The following is a 20,063-nucleotide window of genomic DNA, read 5'->3' on the forward strand; positions in this document are numbered from 1 at the left end:
CGAAAAACTAGTCTAACTCCAAAGAAATTGCTCTCTTCAATGATTTTCTTACTGCCAAAGCCAGTGTACATTGAAACATGGTAACAGACCTGTTTCCTATGGCGTTGGTGGTCACCCAGGATGTTTAACTCTGCCCTGTTGTGTTTCTGCAGCTCTCTCCTGAACGTGAATCCCAATTCACATTCCCAACTCCTCTTGCTTTGGCCAGCCCTTAAATGCTGGTGCTCACCAGGGCTCTGTACTAGCTGTTCTCTCCTTACACTTTCTCCTTGGGAACTCTTATGACATTCCATCAGCATTCCAAACTTAAAATTGTCCAAAAAAATCATCACTGGCACATCCACACCTGCTTCCCCTCATGATTCTCCAGTGTTTCATAGCACCACCTTCTGAATCTCGAAGTTTATACTTTCTCAATACAAACAGGTAGTTCCAGCACACTCCCAAGTCTTTTTGTGCCTGAAGGTATTTGCATACATAGTTCCCGCTATCTGGATAGCCCTCCTATCTTTGCCCCTCACGCCCTCCCGCCATTAAGAATAACTCATTCTTAAAGGCTTGGCTTAGGAATCATCTCCTCCAGGAAGCCTTCCACCAAGATTAGATGCCGTCCTCTGAGCTCCCAGAATTCATCCACCTCATTCATTTAACAAAAAATATTGAGCTCTATCATGCACCAGGCATTGCTCGAGGCACTGAGCACATTTCATTGCACAAAACAGCAAAATTCCTGCCCTCATGAAGCTTACATTCCAGTGGGAGAAGACAGATAATAAACAATACAAATAGGTAAAAAAAATATTAAAATATATATAAATATAAAATATATATTAAAATATTAAAAATATATATAGTGTGTTGGATAGTAAGTGCTATAAAGAAAAATAATTAAAAGACATGGGTAGGGAATACTGGGGAAAGTGTAATTTTAAATAGGGTAGTAAGGGAAGGCCACACTGAGGTGACATTTAAGCAAAATCCTGGAAGTGGCAAGGAAGTGCATCATAAAAATACCTGGGGAGAAAAAGGCATTCCAGGCTGACGTAACAGGAGCACTGGCTAGTTTAGAGAATAACAAGGAAGCCAGTTGACCTCAATGCAGTGAGAAAAGGGGAAATCAGCAGATGAGGTCTGAGAGTGACAAGGAATCAGATGATCTTGGGCTCTGAATGACCATTGAGAAGGATATAGCTTTTACTGAGATGGAAAAGGTCTGGAGAATTTTTGAGCGTGACAGGATCTGACTTACCTTTTTAAGGCTACTGTCTTCGTAGACTGTAGAATATCAAGAGAGGAATCCAGAAAACCCATCAGAAGGCTCTAGCAATAATACAAGCAATCCTGGTGTGTGGAACAGGGTGATAGCTGTGGAGGAGGTATGAAATGGTCATTTTTTGAATATATTATATACTCTGAATGTTGGGCCAACAGGTTTGTGGTTGGATTGGGTGTGGGTTATGAGAGAAAAAGAAGAATCACATTACAGTCAAGGTTTGGGCCAGATCCACTGAAAGGAGGGAAGAAGAAGAGGAAGACTGAGACAGGAGCAAGTGGGCAGGGGGTGGGAGAAGACCTCAAGTTTGGTTTGACATAGCAAGTTTGAGATGCTTATTAGATATCAAAGTGGACATGTTAGGTAGATAGTTAGATATACACATCTGGAGTTCAAGGTAGAGGGTTTTGGCTGGAGATTTGAGTTTTTAGCATACAGATGGTATCTCAAGCAACAACACTGGAGGAGGTCACTAAGGGAACCAAGTGTAGACGGGGCAGGCCTGGGCCTTGGCACACTCCAACATTAACAGGTTGAGGAGGGAACATTACTTACTCACACACACACATTATTTACTTTGTCTACTGGGAGTAGACCATGAACTCTTTACTGCTCAGGACAAACCATGTCTATTTTATCTCTACATACTTAGCACAGGGCCTGGCACACACTCAATAAACATATGCTGAGCAATACCATCTAAAGAGAATCACAAATAAAATCCTTAAAAGGCAAGAAGACATAAAAATTGGAATCCAAAGGACTGGAGTATAAATACTAATACCCACAATACTGACAGATGAACAAAAATAGTATGAAAAACAAAATGACAGAAGTTAATAAACACCTTTAATATGCCAAGCTGTAAACAAAGTATTCCATGTATATTATTACAGTCAATGCTCATAAAATCAATAGTGTTACTCCCATTTAACAGATGAGGAAACTAAGGTTCAAAATGGCTGAGTGGCTTCCTAATGTCACACATCTAGAAAGTGGCCAGGGCACAATTCAAACCCAGATGCAATTAACTCTACATCGTGCTGCTTCACATCTATTCCAAACACTCTAAATGCCAGACTGCCTGTGTACCTAATGTGCTCTGGACTGATAAAACCTGGATCTAAGTATCTACTGTAAAAAACAAAAACAATGGCTGAAAAAGCAAGAGAATCTGGGAAATTATCCCTGAACCCTTAGAATGGGGATAACCATGGGCTATGAAGTCTGTAATTTGATTTGACAATTTCTGAGTACGCCTGAAAACCTATGCAGAAACAGCAGGGATCAGAACTCAGTAGCACTAGGCAGCTGAAAGAGCAACAGAGAGATGGTGAACACTACGGACTGAGGACCTAGACTTTCTGAGCCTCTCCGGTACATCAGCTTAGAATTTACTGTGAATCTCAGGGAACAGGAGAAGAGAGGGAGACTGCAAACCACTAAGATCAGTGTTTCTTCTACCTGATTAACATGAAATATCATTAGCACTTTGAAACTAATTAGGCTGTACCCCCCAAAATATTTGGTGCCCAAGAAAATCACTTAAGAACCAAAAGTTTAGAGGTACAAGAGCAATATCTGATCTGAAAAGTGAGGTGTGAAATCAAAGGACATTTTCTTAAAGTCAGAAAGAAAGATCACATAATAGGATGAATTAAGTTGATCTACCTCCTTAAAAATCAAAGAAAACTTTGATATTCTTTGAAATAATTTTCCTGTTGCTTGGTGTCGTGGTCGAGTGTTTTGCAATGATCTGAGCTTGTCATTTTCCATTTTAATAAAAGTAAGCAAATGAAAACTCTACACTGAGGAAATGGTGGCACTCAAAGGAAATTAAAAACCAAAAAGCTACCAAAGTACCTTTAGAAAGGTACTGATTTCCTTCTTTTTTTAAAAATAGCATTTTCTGATTATAAAATTTGAAGAAGTCAGAGAATTTTTATATACTGGCAGGTCTTTTACACTTGAGCCCTCAAAAGTGAAACATTAAGGCCATTATAGCTATGTCACCTTTTAAACCTGAAATACAGAAATCCAATTTATGAAAAGGAAAAGTGCCTACTTTTCTTATAAAGGTGCTTCAATAAGCACATACTACTATTTAAATTTTTAAAATGTAAAAAGTGCACCTACATCATTTAAGTAAAAAAAAAAACTTCCTATATTTTAGGAATACCTAAATCTTATGTAAACTTACCTTATCTACTGGACTATAACACAATATCTTAAACAGGATAAAACAAAAGCAGTGTTTGTACAACAATACATGGCAGTATTGTATATAAAGCAAAGTAAAAATATAAATGTTCATCAGAAGTTAAGGGGCATCCACATAATTAAATACTGTGGTATTTTTGTACTTATATGTAATGATTTCCAAAATACACCATTCAGTGCAAGAAGCACAACACCGTGTGTACAGAATGTTATACATTATGTAAACAACAAAAAGTATACAACATATGCATGCTTCTACATGTACAGGTAATTTCCAGGAGGCACAAGTTGAAAAAAATAGTTACCTTTGGGGAGAGGTGCAGGGCTAGAGGACAAAGCAAGGAGGCTTACTTTTTTGTGTTACCCTATTTTTATCTATTGAATTTTGTTTCATGTTCACTTATATTTTTTTTAATTCTAATGATTTAACCAAGTTTTTAAAAAATTACACTTCAGTCATAAAGTAGATAAGTATGACCTAAAGCACCTTTAGTGTTTGGCAACTTCAACACATAACATGATAATACTGGAAGCCAATGAAAAATATGCTTTTCTTAAAATAGCTATAATACCTAATTTCTAGTTTTTTAAAAACAACTTTCTTTATGCATAGCTGAAAGTTGTTTTTTTAATAAAAAAGGGGGGACTCTGGCAATAACAGTTATTTTAATGCTTAAAATAATCTCCAGAGAAAATAACCAGGTACTTCCCTGGTGGTGCAGTTGGATAAGACTCCACGCGCCCCATGCTGGGGGCCCGGGTTCGATCCCTGGTCAGGGAACTAGATCCCGCATGCATGCTGCCGCTAAGAGTTTGCATGCCGCAACTAAGGAGCTGGCGAGCGCAACTAAGGAGCCCGTCTGCCACAACTAAGACCCAGTGCAACCAAATAAATAAATAAATAAATATTTAAAAAAGAAAGAAAGAAAGAAAATAACCAAAGGGGAAAAAACCAATCCTTAAATATCCTAGTTTTCTGAAGCTTTGCTATGATACAAACTATTGCTATATACATTTACAAAAATCAACATAGACAATTAACCAGTGTCTGAGAAGGAAATTCTACCTGTACTGTTTGAGGTAATGGGTATCCTGATATTTACTTAAAGTAAAAAAATAATTTATAGTAAAAAAATGGTAAACTTAGTGGCAAGTTAAATAAGTAATTAACAAAAGGGTTATAAGAAAACTTTAATATTAAATTACGTTTCAATACTGGCTATTCTAATATAAACCATTATTATTAAGGTTGCTTACATTCAATAAATTCTATTATAAGAAAACCAGACACGTTGATATTAAAGAAAATGCAATTCCTTAGTGGCAGAGAACCAAGTTAACATTAGCTAGCCTACCTAGTGATTAACTTATAACTTTGATGCTCCCCAGCAGCTGTAATTTTACAAATGAAGAAAATATTTCCCAGCCTCATTAATCACATCAATATCATGCTTCTTTGTATGTTAATTAGCACCTACTAATAACCTCTCATTTTAACTCCTGAACATTTTATCTCAATTTTTCTTTTGGTTTTTACTACTTTTACTTTCTGTACCTTAATTTGAGTCCACGTCCCAAGTCCCTAACTACAATTTCCTTGACACAGTCACAGGGTCACATCTATCTCCCGTAACTCTACCAGTGCTTTGCATAAATAGCAACTGCTCTGTAAATCACTGGAAGAAGGACTGCATCTATGTATGCATACGTATGTAGGTATTAATCATATTACTTTACGGAAAATAATCCATGCCTCCTCATTTCCCATTCAGCTTTCCTTTCATAGTATCATTAAACTGAAAACCTCTTAAATTTGTAATGACTAAGAACTAAGGCATAATTGCTCAAAAATAAGGTAGTGGAGAACATTTTCCTACCTGTATACATCACATCAGTAATCTAGAAGACATACTGGTTTCCAGTCTTCCTAATGCTTGAGAATATTCCTAAAACATTAATGCCAATAATCTCCTCTAAAGATGAAACTATTTCTCCAATGGATATATTTTCTATACATTTTGATGCAAAGCCTTTGATACAGCCTATGTACTCCCAATTTATTATAAACATTCTTAAAACATCAGCTTATACTGAAATGTAATGTGGCCCAGCACATTAAACTAGATTATAAATTATTCAGATGGTTAGGTTCTGGGTTCTATGAAATTAGTTTTATACTGTTTGGTACTCTAGTTTTTACAAAATGGAGGTATTCTCTTAAGGTATTTTAAGAATACATATAAACTGCTAAATAGTAGTGATTTGATTTGATTTTGCCCCTACCAACAAAAACATTTTTCATACTTATAATCAACTACTTTTTAAACATTTTAATATTTCTTGAAAAAATGATAGTTTAATCAATGTAAAAGTGCTAAGAAACTAAAATGCGGCTATCATGCCGTACGTTTGCAAACATTAAAGAATTTAAAAGAAAGTAAACAGATCTTTGATTATGATTTCCTTTTGCATACACTGATTTTGTCTTTTGAAAGAAAGTACTTTTAAAACACACAAATTAAGAAGTTGCAAAATTCTACATTTAATCTACATACCAATGATAAACCACCATATTTTAAAGTTAGTGGGGAGGAAAACCATCCACCTGTAACTTAGATTACCTAAAAATCATATACGTATATTCAAAATTTTTATGGCCTAAAAATTGAGAAGTATATTGTATTAAGAATGTCTGAGGAAAACAAGCAAAAATAAGGGAAAAAAAAAACCCCTAACATATCATTTGGGCATAAGTACATGAATCAAATCTAGCAAGAAAGTTAAGTTGATGAGCATAATCAAATGATTCTCAACTTAAAAAACCTACAGAAATTTACAAAGTAATTTGTTGAAAGCTGTCACAGCCAGTGAATAGTTAATTGTGTGTATATATTCTGAGATAATCTTCATTGAGCTGTGTTTTGATTAATATAACCCCTTCATAATGATCTGAAAGAACTTTTTTTCCCTAACCCCTTAAAACCTATTTCAAAAAACCCTTCAACTTTCTTCCAGTCACTACATTATTAGAATCATCTGAGAGCAAAAGGATTTTGATAGAACTGTTGTAAGCACACTCTGCAGTAACAGTTTTTCAACTATAAACAAGTATTAATAATTCAAAAGTACATGGATATTAACATTTGGTCATCGCATTTTAGTGAAACAATGAATACAATTTAGATTCCAGAATCTAAATGTCTGTCTCTGATTCCAGAGAAATGCTCTGAAACAGACAATTAATTCAGAACTATGAAACTGCTTATAAAACTAGAGCACAAGAGAGTACAATGACCTGCAATTAGAACTCAGAATCAAATCCATTTGTTCTTGGGTGTCTTTAATTTCTAGTTCTCTTTTTGTGCCGCTAAAGAACCCATTCTTAAAAGGTCACGGATAAAACAGAGGTCTTAACTGTCCCCAAAAGAGGTCACTTGGAAAATAAGCAGAAGGAAAAACATTACTACATATAGCGAACATGAGAGCAAAATACATCTAGATATTTCCTTTAAATACTCAGAAGGTAGTAAGATCATTCCCATGACCACAGCTTTTCTTCAGGCTAATTACATTATAGCACTTTCTAGTATACTTTACATAGCAGCATGAATTTTCCTTTGGAGCAAAGTTTAGTTATTATTCCCTTTTGTAACCGCATTCCCAAAGGCACCAGATGTCTTCAAATCAAACTAAACCACCTCAGCAGAGGATTAAAGGCTCCATAAATTCCTGACCCAACCTACCCTAGCTTTATCATCCTGCAGTCAATACACAGGAAAGGGCTTCCCTGGTGGCGCAGCGGTTGAGAATCTGCCTGCCAATGCAGGGGACACGGGTTCGAGCCCTGGTCTGGGAGGATCCCACATGCCGCGGAGCAGCTAGGCCCGTGAGCCACAATTGCTGAGCCTGCGTGACTGGAGCCTGTGCTCCGCAAGAGAGGCCGCGATAAGGAGAGGCCCACGCACCGCGATGAAGAGTGGCCCCCGCTTGCCGCAAATAGAGAAAGCCCTCGCGCAGAAACGAAGACCCAACACAGCCATAAATAAATAAATTAATTAATTAAAAAAAAAAATACACAGGAAATTACATTTTCTATTGTAGTCAAGACAGTGTAATTTTCATCTCTCTAGACTTCGACCATTGTACATAATCTCTCTTCTGTCTCTTTAAAAACCACAAGACTAAAAGCACAGGCAACAAAAGAAAAACAGATAAATTAAACTTCATCAAAATTAAAAACTTGTGTATCAAAGGATACTATCAATAGAATAAAAAGGCAACTCACAGAATGGAAGAATGTTTGCAATTCACGTATCTGATAAGGGACTAACATCCATAACATACAAAGAACTCCTACAATTCAACAAAAAACAATTTTAAAATGGTCAAAACATGAATATACACTTCAGCAAATAAGATACAAATGGTGAATAAGCATATGAAAAGATGTTCAACAACAGAGAGAAATGCATCAGAGGGAAATGCAAATCAAAACCAAAATGAGATACCAGTTCACCCACTTGGATGGCTATTATCAAAAACAAACAATAAAGGGACTTCCCTGGTGGTCCAGTGGTTAGGACTCAGCCACTGCTATGGCCCGGGTTCAATCCCTGGTCGGGGAACTAAGATCCCACAAGTGGCACAGCCAAAAAACAAACAAACAAACAAGCAAACAAAAAATAAAAATTGTTGGTGAGGATGTGGAGAAATTGGCACCCTTATGCATTTCTGGTGGGAATAATGCAGTTGCTGAGAAAGACAGTATTGACAGTTCTTCAGAAAATTAAACACAGAATTACCACATGATTCAGCAATTCCATTTCTGGGTATATACTGAAGAACTGAAAGCAGTAACTCGAACAGATAGTTGTACACCAATGTACATAACAGCAGCATTGTTCACAATAGTCAAAATGTGGAAATAATCCAAATGGCCATTAACCAATGAATGGATAAGAAAATGCGGTATATACATACAACTGAATATTATTTTATCCTTAAAAGAAAAAAAGAAAAAAAAACTCTGATACGTCCTATAATGTGGCTGAACCTGAAAAACATTGTTACGTGAAATAAGTTAGACACAAAAGGACAAATATAGGAGTCAGTCCACTTATATGAGGTACCTAGAATTGTCAAATTCAAAGGCACAGAAATTAGGATAGTGGTCACCAGAGACTGGGAAGAGGGAGGAATGGGGAGTTAGTATTTAATGGGTAAAGAGAATCTGTTTGGGATGATGAAATGTTCTGGAGATGGACAGTAGTGATGGTTGCACAACAATGTGAATATACTTAATGTCACTGAACACTTGAAAATGGCTAAAATGGTAATGTGAATATACTTGACGTCACTGAACACCTGAAAATGGTTAAAATGGTAAATCTTACATATATTTTAACACAATACAGTAATGAAGATTCAACTGAAATCTCCCAACTCCACTGAACTTCACAGTATTTAATACGGATTACTAATTACTATATACTGCCTGGTTTGTCAATTGGGTATAAAATGAGTCTTTCTATAAAGTTAGAAAACCTTCTAAATTAGGCACTTTATTTTTTAGGATATCTTTAAATATTGATCAGAGTTTAAAATTTGACCTATAAAATGAAAATTAAGCAATTTATCAGAGAATAAGCATACTTGAGAAACTGTGTTGTGTATTCTTATTCTCTACCAGTTGCTTATTTTCCTCCATTGCTCTTTATGTTGTAGTAGTCTCCTTCATGACATAGTGTATCATTTTATCCAAATTAGCTAAAATTTAAAAGCAAATAATTACATAAATGGAATGATGGCATATAAGACTCAAATGCTAGATCTGAATTACACAGACTTTTCAGTATAAACAAAAGGAAAGGGAGGGAGAAGGTAGTACTGCCTTAAGAGTCTAAGAGATACTTGCATTTCTAGGTCTAAAACAAAAGGTAAAACATTTTAATTTAAGTTGCAAAAAGTTAAGAGCTATCACGGCATACATTGTAACACAGGGCAAGAAGAATTTGATATAACAAATCCACATTTTATCAAAAGGAATTTTTCCAAGGATTATTACATAAATCTCAGAAATTCTGATCCCATGTTACCAAGATGGACATTTAGCTATATAGACTTATTAAAGATAAACTAAAACCAGTAAACTACTTTTAGGAGCAAACTAAATGACATGCATAATTACCAAAGCAAACCTAAATTTTAAAAATGTTCATTAAATATAAGTGAACAATTAAAACAGAGTAATAAATTACAAGGATGGAAGCAACTGACTAGATATAAGCACGGAGGAATCTGGGCATACAAATAACATGAATCAACAAAATGTGTTGCCATCTTAAAAGAAATCTACTGTAACAGATTATTGCAAATGATCCAAGAGCTAAGATAAATATTTGAAGTTTCACATTTTAAGATAGTCCAAAACAAAGGGTCACAGTCATTCTAATCTTGCTTCTATATCCTAGAATATAGCACATACTTAATAAAAGTGTATTGGCTAAATGAAGGTCATTAAATAAGAACCTGGAACTGTTAGTACCTAGGGAACTTGAGCCAAATATAAACCTAAATTTAAAAGATGTGCCATGGGGTAATTATTTTAGTCACAATCGATAACCTTAAAATTTTGTGAGGAATAATGATGGATAGATACTTCAACTCCTAAAGCAGCATATGTAAGCTCAAATCAGAAAACTCTTGTTATCACAGTTGAAGAGAGGTTGAAATATTGAGGCAACAAAGCAAGAAGTCATCATCTTTCCAGAGGGAAAACAGCAGCTCTTAAAATCACTAAAGATGGAGATATTAAGAAATAGGTCCAAGAGGGCAGACAGCAGAAGCAAGAAGAACTACAATCCTGCAGCCTGTAGAACAAAAACCACATTCACAGAAAGATAGACAAGATGAAAAGGCAGACGGCTATGTACCAGATGAAGGAACAAGATAAAGCCCCAGAAAAACAACTAAATGAAGTGGAGATAGGCAACCTTCCAGAAAAAGAATTCAGAATAATGATAGTGAAGATGATCCAGGACCTCGGAAAAAGAATGGAGGCAAAGATGGAGAAGATTCAAGAAATGTTAAACAAAGACCTAGAAGAATTAAAGAACAAACAAACAGAGATGACCAATACAATAACTGAAATGAAAACTACACTAGAAGGAATCAATAGCAGAATAACTGAGGAAGAAGAACGGATAAGTGACCTGGAAGATAGAATGGTGGAATTCACTGCTGTGGAACAGAATAAAGAAAAAAGAATGAAAAGGAATGAAGACAGCCTAAGAGACCTCTGGGACAACATTAAACACAACAACATTTGCATTATAGGGGTCCCAGAAGGAGAAGAGAGAGAGAAAGGACCAGAGAAAATATTTGAAGAGATTATAGTCGAAAACTTCCCTAACATGGGACAGGAAATAGCCACCCAAGTCCAGGAAGCGCAGCAAGTTCCATACAGGATAAACCCAAGAAGAAACACGCCGAGACACATAGTAATCAAACTGGCAAAAATTAAAGACAAAGAAAAATTATTGAAAGCAGCAAGTGAAAAACGACAAATAACATACAAGGGAACTCCCATAAGGTTAACAGCTGATTTCTCAGCAGAAACTCTACAAGCCAGAAGGGAGTGGCATGATATACTTAAAGTAATGAAAGGGAAGAATCTACAACCAAGATTACTCTACCCGGCAAGAATCTCATTCAGATTCGATGGAGAAATCAAAAGCTTTACAGACAAGCAAAAGCTAAGAGAATTCAGCACCACCAAACCAGCTCTACAACAAATGCTAAAGGAACTTCTCTAAGTGGGAAACACAAGAGAAGAAAAGGACCTACAAAAACAAACCCAAAACAATTAAGAAAATGGTCATAAGAACATACATATCGATAATTACCTTAAACGTGAATGGATTAAATGCTCCAACCAAAAGACATACACTGGCTGAATGGATACAAAAACAAGACCCATATATATGCTCTCTACAAGAGACCCACTTCAGACCTAGGGACACATACAGACTGAAAGTGAGGGGATGGAAAAAGATATTTCATGCAAATGGAAATCAAAAGAAAGCTGGAGTAGCTATACTCATATCAGATAAAATAGACTTTAAAATAAAGAATGTTACAAGAGACAAGAAAGGACACTACATAATGATCAAGGGATCAATCCAAGAAGAAGATATAACAATGATAAATATATATGCACCCAACACAGGAGTACCTCAATACATAAGGCAACTGCTAACAGCTATAAAAGAGGAAATCGACAGTAACACAATAATAGTGGGGGACTTTAACACCTCACTTACACCAAAGGACAGATCATCCAAAATGAAAGTAAATAAGGAAACAGAAGCTTTAAATGACACAATAGACCAGATAGATTTAATTGATATTTATAGGACATTCCATCCAAACACAGCAGATTACACTTTCTTCTCAAGTGTGCACGGAACATTCTCCAAGATAGATTACATCTTGCGTCACAAATCAAGCCTCAGTAAATTTAAGAAAACTGAAATCATATCAAACATCTTTTCTGACCACAACGCTATGAGATCAGAAATCAATTACACGGAAAAGAACATAAAAAACACAAACACATGGAGGCTAAACAAAATGTTACTAGATAACCAAGAGATCACTGAAGAAATCAAAGAGGAAATCAAAAAATACCTAGAGACAAATGACAATGAAAACACGATGATCCAAAACCTATGGGATGCAGCAAAAGCAGTTCTAAGAGGGAAGTTTATAGCTATACAAGCATACCTCAAGAAATAAGAAAAATCTCAAATGAACAATCTAACCTTACAGCTAAAGGAACTGGAGAAAGAAGAACAAACAAAACCCAAAGTTAGCAGAAAGACAGAAATCATAAAGATCAGAGCAGAAATAAATGAAATAGAAACAAAGAAAACAATAGCAAAGATCAATAAAACTAAATGCTGGTTCTTTGAGAAGATAAACAAAGTTGATAAACCATTAGCCACACTCATCAAGAAAAAGAGGGAGAGGACTCAAATCAATAAAATTAGAAATGAAAAAGGAGAAGTTACAACAGACACCGCAGAAATACAAAGCATCCTAAGAGACTACTACAAGCAACTCTATGCCAATGAAATGGACAACCTGGAAGAAATGGACAAATTCTTAGAAAGGTATAACCTTCCAAGACTGAAACAAGAATAGAAAATATGAACAAACCAATCACAAGTAATGAAATTGAAACTGTGATTAAAAATCTTCCAACAAACAAAAGTCCAGGACCAGATGGCTTCACAGGTGAATTCTATCAAACATTTAGACAAGAGCTAATAACACCAATCCTTCTCAAACTCTTCCAAAAATTGCAGGGGAAGGAACACTCCCAAACACATGCTATGAGGCCACCATCACCCTGATACCAAAACCAGACAACGATACTACAAAAAAAGAAAACTACAGACCAATATCACTGATGAATATAGATGCAAAAATCCTCAACAAAATACTAGCAAACAGAATCCAACAACACATTAAAAGGATCATACACCATGATCAAGTGGGATTTATCCCAGGTATAGAAGGATTCTTCAATATATGCAAATCAGTCTATGTGATACACCATATTAACAAACTGAAGAAGAAAAACCATATGATCATCTCAATAGATGCAGAAAAAGCTTTTGACAAAATTCAACACCCATTTATGATAAAAACTCTCCAGAAAGTGGCCACAAAGGGAACTTACCTCAACATAATAAAGGCCATATACGACAAACCCACAGCAAACATCATTCTCAATTGTGAAAAACTGAAAGCATTTCCTCTAAGATCAGGAACACGACAAGGATGTCCACTCTCACCACTATTATTCAACATAGTTTTAGAAGTCCTAGCCACAGCAATCAGAAGAAAAAGAAATAAAAGAAATACAAATTGGAGAAAAAGAAGTAAAGCTGTCACTGTTTGCAGATGACATGATACTATACATAGAGAATCCTAAAGATGCCACCAGAAAACTACTAGAGCTAGTCAATGAATTTGGTAATGTTGCAGGATACAAAGTTAATGCACAGAAATCTCTTGCATTCCTATATACTAATGATGAAAAATCTGAGAGAGAAATTAAGGAAACACCCCTATTTACCATTGCAACAAAAAGAATATAATACCTACCTGCGGAGACAAAAGACCTGTATGCAGAAAACTATAAGACACTGATGAAAGAAATTAAAGATGACACAAACAGATGGAGAGATATACCATCTTCTTGGATTGGAAGAATCAACATTGTGAAAATGACTGTACTACCCAAAGCAATCTACAGATTCAATGCAATCCCTATCAAATTACCAATGGCAATTTTTACGGAACTAGAACAAAAAATCTTAAAATTTGTATGGAGACACAAAAGGCTCTGAATAGCCAAAGCAGTCTTGAGGGGAAAAAAACGGAGCTGGAGGAATCAGACTCCCTGACTTCAGACTATACTACAAAGCTACAGTAATCAAGACAATATGGTACTGGCACAAAAACAGAAACATAGATCAATGGAACAAGATAGAAAGCCCAGAGATCAACCCACACACCTATGGTCAACTAGTCTATGACAAACGAGGCAAGGATATACAATGGAGAAAAGACAGTCTCTTCAATAAGTGGTGCTGGGAAAACTGGACAGCTACATGTAAAAGAATGAAATTAGAACACTCCCTAACACCATACACAAAAATAAATTCAAGATGGATTAGAGACCTAATCATAAGACCGGACACTATAAAACTCTTAGAGGAAAACATAGGAAGAACACTCTTTGACATTAATCACAGCAACATCTTTTTTGATCCACCTCTTAGAGTAATGGAAATAAAAATAAACAAATGGGACCTAATGAAACTTCAAAGCTCTTGCACAGCAAAGGAAACCATAAAGAAGATGAAAAGACAACCCTCAGAATGGGAGAAAACATTTGCAAATGAATCAATGGACAAAGGATTATTCTCCAAAATATATAATCAGCTCATGCAGCTCAGTATTAAAAAAAAAAAACCCAATCCAAAAATGGGCAGAAGACCTAAATAGACACTTCTCTAAAGAAGACATACAGATGGCCAAGAAGCACATGAAAAGCTGCTCAACATCACTAATTATTAGAGAAATGCAAATCAAAACTACAATGAGGTATCACCTCACACCAGTTAGAATGGGCACCATCAGAAAATCTACAAACAACAAATGCTGGAGAGAGTGTGGAGAAAAGGCAACCCTCTTGCACTGTTGGTGGGAATGTAAATTGATACAGCCAGTATGGAGAACAGTATGGAGGTTCCTTAAAAAACTAAAAATAGGATTACCATATGATCCAGCAATCCCACTACTGGGCATATACCCAGAGAAAACCATAATTCAAAAAGACACATGCACTCCAATGTTCATTGCAGCACTATTTACAATAGCCAGGTCATGGAAGCAACCTAAATGCCCATCGACAGATGAATGGATAAAGATGTGGTACATATATACAATGGAATATTACTCAGCCATAAAAAGGAACGAAATTGGGTCATTTGTTGAGACGTGGATGGATCCAGAGACTGTCATACAGAATGAAGTAAGTCAGAAAGAGAAAATCAAATATCGTATATTAACGCATGTATGTGGAACCTAGAAAAATTGTACAGATGAACCGGTTTTCGGGGCAGAAGTTGAGACACAGATGTAGAGAACAAATCTATGGACACCAAGGGGGGAAGCCGTGGGGGGGGTGGGGATGGTGGTGTGATAAATTGGGTGATTGGGATTGACATGTATACACCGATGTGTATAAAATTGATGACTAATAAGAACCTGCTGTATAAAAAGTAAAGTAAAATTAAATTAAAAAAAAAAAAAAGAAATAGGTCCACTAGGAAAAAATGGGAATAAAGATTATTTAATTGGAAAGGCCAAGGATGGGAAGGTGATAAGCTTTAATATATGAAACACGATCGTGAGCCAATTTTTCCTTGCGAACAGTGTAGAATGTGAAGTCATACTGCCTTGACATTTTATGAAGTTATCATATCTGCTGAATCACTGTGCTTTTGAAATGTACTAGAATATTGTCATTCTACGTGATAAACCACACTAGAATATTTAATAGATTATCTCCTAGTTAAAAAAAGAATGAAGTACAGAATAAGAAAAGCTAAAGTTCTGTTCATTTAGAACTTAAAGAAGAGAGGACTGTCTACCAGTGTAGTTCCATATTTAAATGTTTTCCCTTATTCTTATTAAAGATATCTAAGCTTGGGTTTACTAATCAGTTCACTAAATTAATGCTAAAGGCAGTAATTCCTATACTTCAGTTTTAAGTTATAGATTTTAAAAGACTATTTTCATTATGCATACATAAAATGGGATACTGTGGGATCTAAAAAATCTTTTATCTTCAATTCTAAAAATATCACCAATCAACAGGTAATAAGAACTGAGACAGAAAGTGATGTGCATTTTTTATTTTTAATCACAGCACTAACATTGGAACTCTTTCCAATGATAACCAGGAGTGTGTTCCAATACAGTGTAAGCTAACTTTCTAAGTGGTAATTCTAGTTCTTAAAAAAAGAACTCTAATTAGACATAAAGCAAAATCTTATACTACAAAATTCCCTTTTCTTTTCTAACAGGACCAGAATAAAGAGATCACCACCTGTCTTTGAGAATAGAAATAATAAAGTGACAGTTAAATATTACTATAAACTGAGAAGACAACTGGCTTTTACTATGCTTAGAACAGATTTATCACTTGTTATTTAAGAAGAATAATCTTTGTGATAAAAATTAGTAAGAAGCACTTAGTATACAGTTCTTTAAGGAACATTAGCATTTTAATAGTGAGATTAATCAAGGACAATGAAACTGTTTCTTCCTTAGGAAAACTAAACACTCACTATACAAGAAAAGCAATGACTAGAAATCTTAAATGATTTTCTATTATGAAGAGAGTCGATTTAATTTAATGATTTAACTTTTCTGGAGAATTATCACTATTACTTCCATACCAAAAGGGATGTATAATTTGGGGGAAAGAGTAAATGTATGAGGATTCTGAACTTTTTCCTATCCACTTCTCGTTTTTAAGATGTAATGATTTATGGATCTAATAGAGATTATAATATTCAGGAAATATACAAGAAATCCATGTTAAATAACAACAGTGAAGCATGAAGGCATGAGCTTTTGTCACTTTATTGTTAACCAATGAATGTTATCCAAAATTATAGATGTAACTTAATTGTACAACACAAAATTATGCTAATGGTAAAAGCCTGCTGGAATTTACCAAATATTCATTAATATATTTTTACATTGCTATATGAACATGTGCTTCTCAAATGCTAATAATAAAAGTTATATTTGGTTTAATGAAAACCCATATTGCAAATAGTTGTTCCTGTTTAGAAAAATTCACACAGCTTTAAAAATGGATTAAATCCATTTTAATTCTAATCTACAAATAGATTATAAACAGCAAATATAACTGGTAATTTTTCAACACTGATATCAAACTGATGTAGGAATGGTAGTGCACACAATTCAAAATGAAGCAAATTAACAAAAATCCAATAAAAATCCAAGTTTTCACCCATTATGGCAATTGCTTTAATGCTTTGGAAGAGTGAGCACATGCTTTAAACCATGAATAGTAGGGCTTATCATCTATTCCTCTAACGTGCTGCAAGGAGAAATGTCCTCTTCCACAGTGTTTTGAAGCATGTGCACAACCACTGTACAACAGTCACTTCAAGGTTAACCAGTTATCTTTTGTCCTACTAAATCCAAAAAATATATTAAATGCAACCTTTCCTTTTCATAATGTCTGCCCAGATTAATCCTTTTAAAGTCAGCAAAATCAAAAAAGCACAGAGATATTTTCAGACACAACTTGAATCTATTGTGCATGAAAAATGTCTAACAAAATGGCAATTTTAATAGATAAATGTAAATTTGAATGCATAATACCAAATGGAAAGTAGCTGAACCACACAGAGAAAACAAGGCTTTCCTTATCTCCAAATCTAAATGTTTTATAATAAAGAAAATGTTAGAACCTGTGAATATTGAACATCTTTCAAACTGGAAAGATTTCTTTGTAAAACATAACTGAAATTAATATAACCTATAAAATTATAATTTCTAAAATAGAATTAACTAACCAAATTTAAGTATTTTTAGTTAGATTGAAAAAAATAAGCACAATGATTTAGAAACCAAATATGCTAAAATGATTATGTAATAATTACATCAAGAAATGAAGGTACAAACATTCGTCGTCATATGCTACAAGGGCAATCTCTCTCTCTCTCTCAAACACACACACACACACACACACACACACACACACACACACTTCCTTAGACATACAACACCCCTCCAAGAAGATAGTATACCAGTGAGCGCTAACAATTTTAATACAAATCAAAAAGGCAGTTAAAATTTAGCACTCTGAGATATTCTGAAGGAAAAGGAAATCTCAAAAATATTCCTTCATGATTGACAGTATCACTATGTATTATAAAACATATAGCTTACACACTTCACTGTGTTTGAACAACCAGTCATCGCAGGTATAGTAGTGAGGTAGTATTACTGTCCCCTCCTCGGGACTGCTGTTTTCATATGCTGCCCTTCTAGTAAGGTCCAGGGTTTTATTAATGATGATAATCAATTACCAACAAATGTGCTTTTTCTTTTATTAAACATCTGTTTTTCTAAATCAATCTATGAAAGAATCTTTCAGAGACAACTGTTATTTGCAGTAGTGTTTCATCAATAAACTTTCCTAGGGAACTACTTACTACCTGCTGTCTATACCTTTGTAAGATCAGTGGGCAAAGAAAACCAAATGATGACAGGAGATGAAACACTAATCAATTCAGCTGTCAAAGATGTCCATAATTAAGTAAGCAAATAACAAATATCCAATAATGTTATTAAGTTGGGATTTAAAAAATTAACCACTAGCTGTACACTACACTATTAAACATTCTAATCCTTTTCATGATTCACAGCCATCTTCTACACAATGATCAAAGACTGTCCACCGTGCCACCTATGCTCGTTTTAATCACTGCCAATGATCTGTATAGTGGCAGCGCTGTGGTTACAGGGCATATCAAGGTATGAGAAGTACACACTGAGAAAACATGAATGAGAGAGAATATGGAAATACATGCAGGTAAAATATGGAAGAAGAAAAAACAGAGTGCCCTACCTAAACACTCATTAAGTCACCACCATCCTTTAAAATGTACAAAGTGCTTAAATCATACATACACATTTGTCAGACATGGTAATTAGTGTTAATCTTCAACAGAAAAAAAAAAAAATGGAAAATGAAAAATGTGAAAAAGGAGGTGATGGAACACCGTTCTCCATTCCCTGGCCCAAAAGAAAAAGAAAACCAAGCATGATATCACACTGTCTTAATGTTGAAAAGCTCCCCTTAAATGTCTTTTAGCTACCACAGTCAAACTGGTGTAAGTGCTTTGGCAAGGTGAGATGCATTCCATCACATCTGCAAAGGCCTGCTTTTCTCTGTTGGTGGTTCAGCTTATGAAAAACATGTATGCAAAATAACAGCTCTCACATTGCTTCAAACTCATCAATACGTTGCTTTGTATTGCCTTGCCGAATCTGTCGCAGAGTCTTGTACTTATCACGGCCTGCTTTAACATTCTCAGCATGAAGAACATCATTTTGTGTTTTCTTGGTTTCATCTCTGGCTTGGGCTAATTCTGAACTTAATGCCTATGTTTAAAAAATAAAAAGTATGACCATTATTAACTTTTTTTTTTAGATTTTAAAAACCTATGGAAGAGGTTTAAAGACACAAAATACATATATAACAAATCTCTGACTTTTTAGTATATTAAAATTTCCACTGTGAAATCTTTTTCTTTAAAGTATTTATGTTTGTTGTACTTTTAGTAATGGTGGGGGGTAGTAGTTAGAGAGGAATACCCATGGCCTTTCATTTCTACACTCCGCATGATGATTTTGTGTATTATTCTAAATTTCCTTAAACTTTCTCATCTAATACTTGAAATGACTTACAAAAGGTTCAATATAGCTGTTATTGAATGTTACTGTAAGTTCTAAATTCTACACCATGAGAGAAGCTTTCTCCAAAAGTCTTAATACATTTATCACAACTATCACCTCATTTTCTTTTCTTTATTAATATTTAAAGATTTCACCAATTTAAAAATTAGAGAACTGATTCTATTAAGTTCTCTAATAGGTATAATATTAAAATTTACTATTTTAATCTAATTATGTACATTTAATAAACTGACCTTTTGCCATTACAAAATCTCAACAAAAAAATTCAGATTATGTAATGTCATACAGGTAGTCTATTAAATTATCATTTCTTTTTAATGTATACTGTTTAAAAACGAAATTTGTTTTTTAAACACAGTATTTTTATGTTCTACTTTTAACATGGCTCAAGTTATAATTAAATAATAGCTTACTAATTAAGGCCTCATTACACAAGGCTAACAAACATCTGGTAACAAGGACATAC

At 34.7% G+C, this 20,063-nt stretch overlaps 1 protein-coding gene and 1 long non-coding RNA gene across 4 annotated transcripts in view; both read right to left on the reverse strand.

The window, feature by feature from the left end:
• LOC309667926 overlaps positions 1-20,063 on the reverse strand; it is a 614,088-nt gene that overhangs the window by 325,873 nt on the left and 268,152 nt on the right. The window lies entirely within an intron of this gene.
• Positions 1-20,063, reverse strand: part of RDX (radixin) — a 97,404-nt gene that overhangs the window by 10,771 nt on the left and 66,570 nt on the right. For 2 of the 3 annotated variants that reach the window (XM_082476885.1, XM_082476886.1), the window contains one exon: positions 16,705-19,282. In XM_082476885.1, coding sequence (XP_082333011.1) covers positions 19,118-19,282 — 165 coding nt within the window. In that variant the 3' untranslated portion in view covers positions 16,705-19,117. Of the gene's footprint in view, positions 1-16,704; positions 19,283-20,063 lie in introns of those variants that run through there. The other variant, XM_082476887.1, reaches the window with a different exon arrangement.

The sequence above is a fragment of the Balaenoptera physalus genome (assembly GCF_965194825.1).
Source record: "Balaenoptera physalus genome assembly, chromosome: 10".
In the NCBI taxonomy this organism is placed as follows: domain Eukaryota; kingdom Metazoa; phylum Chordata; class Mammalia; order Artiodactyla; family Balaenopteridae; genus Balaenoptera; species Balaenoptera physalus.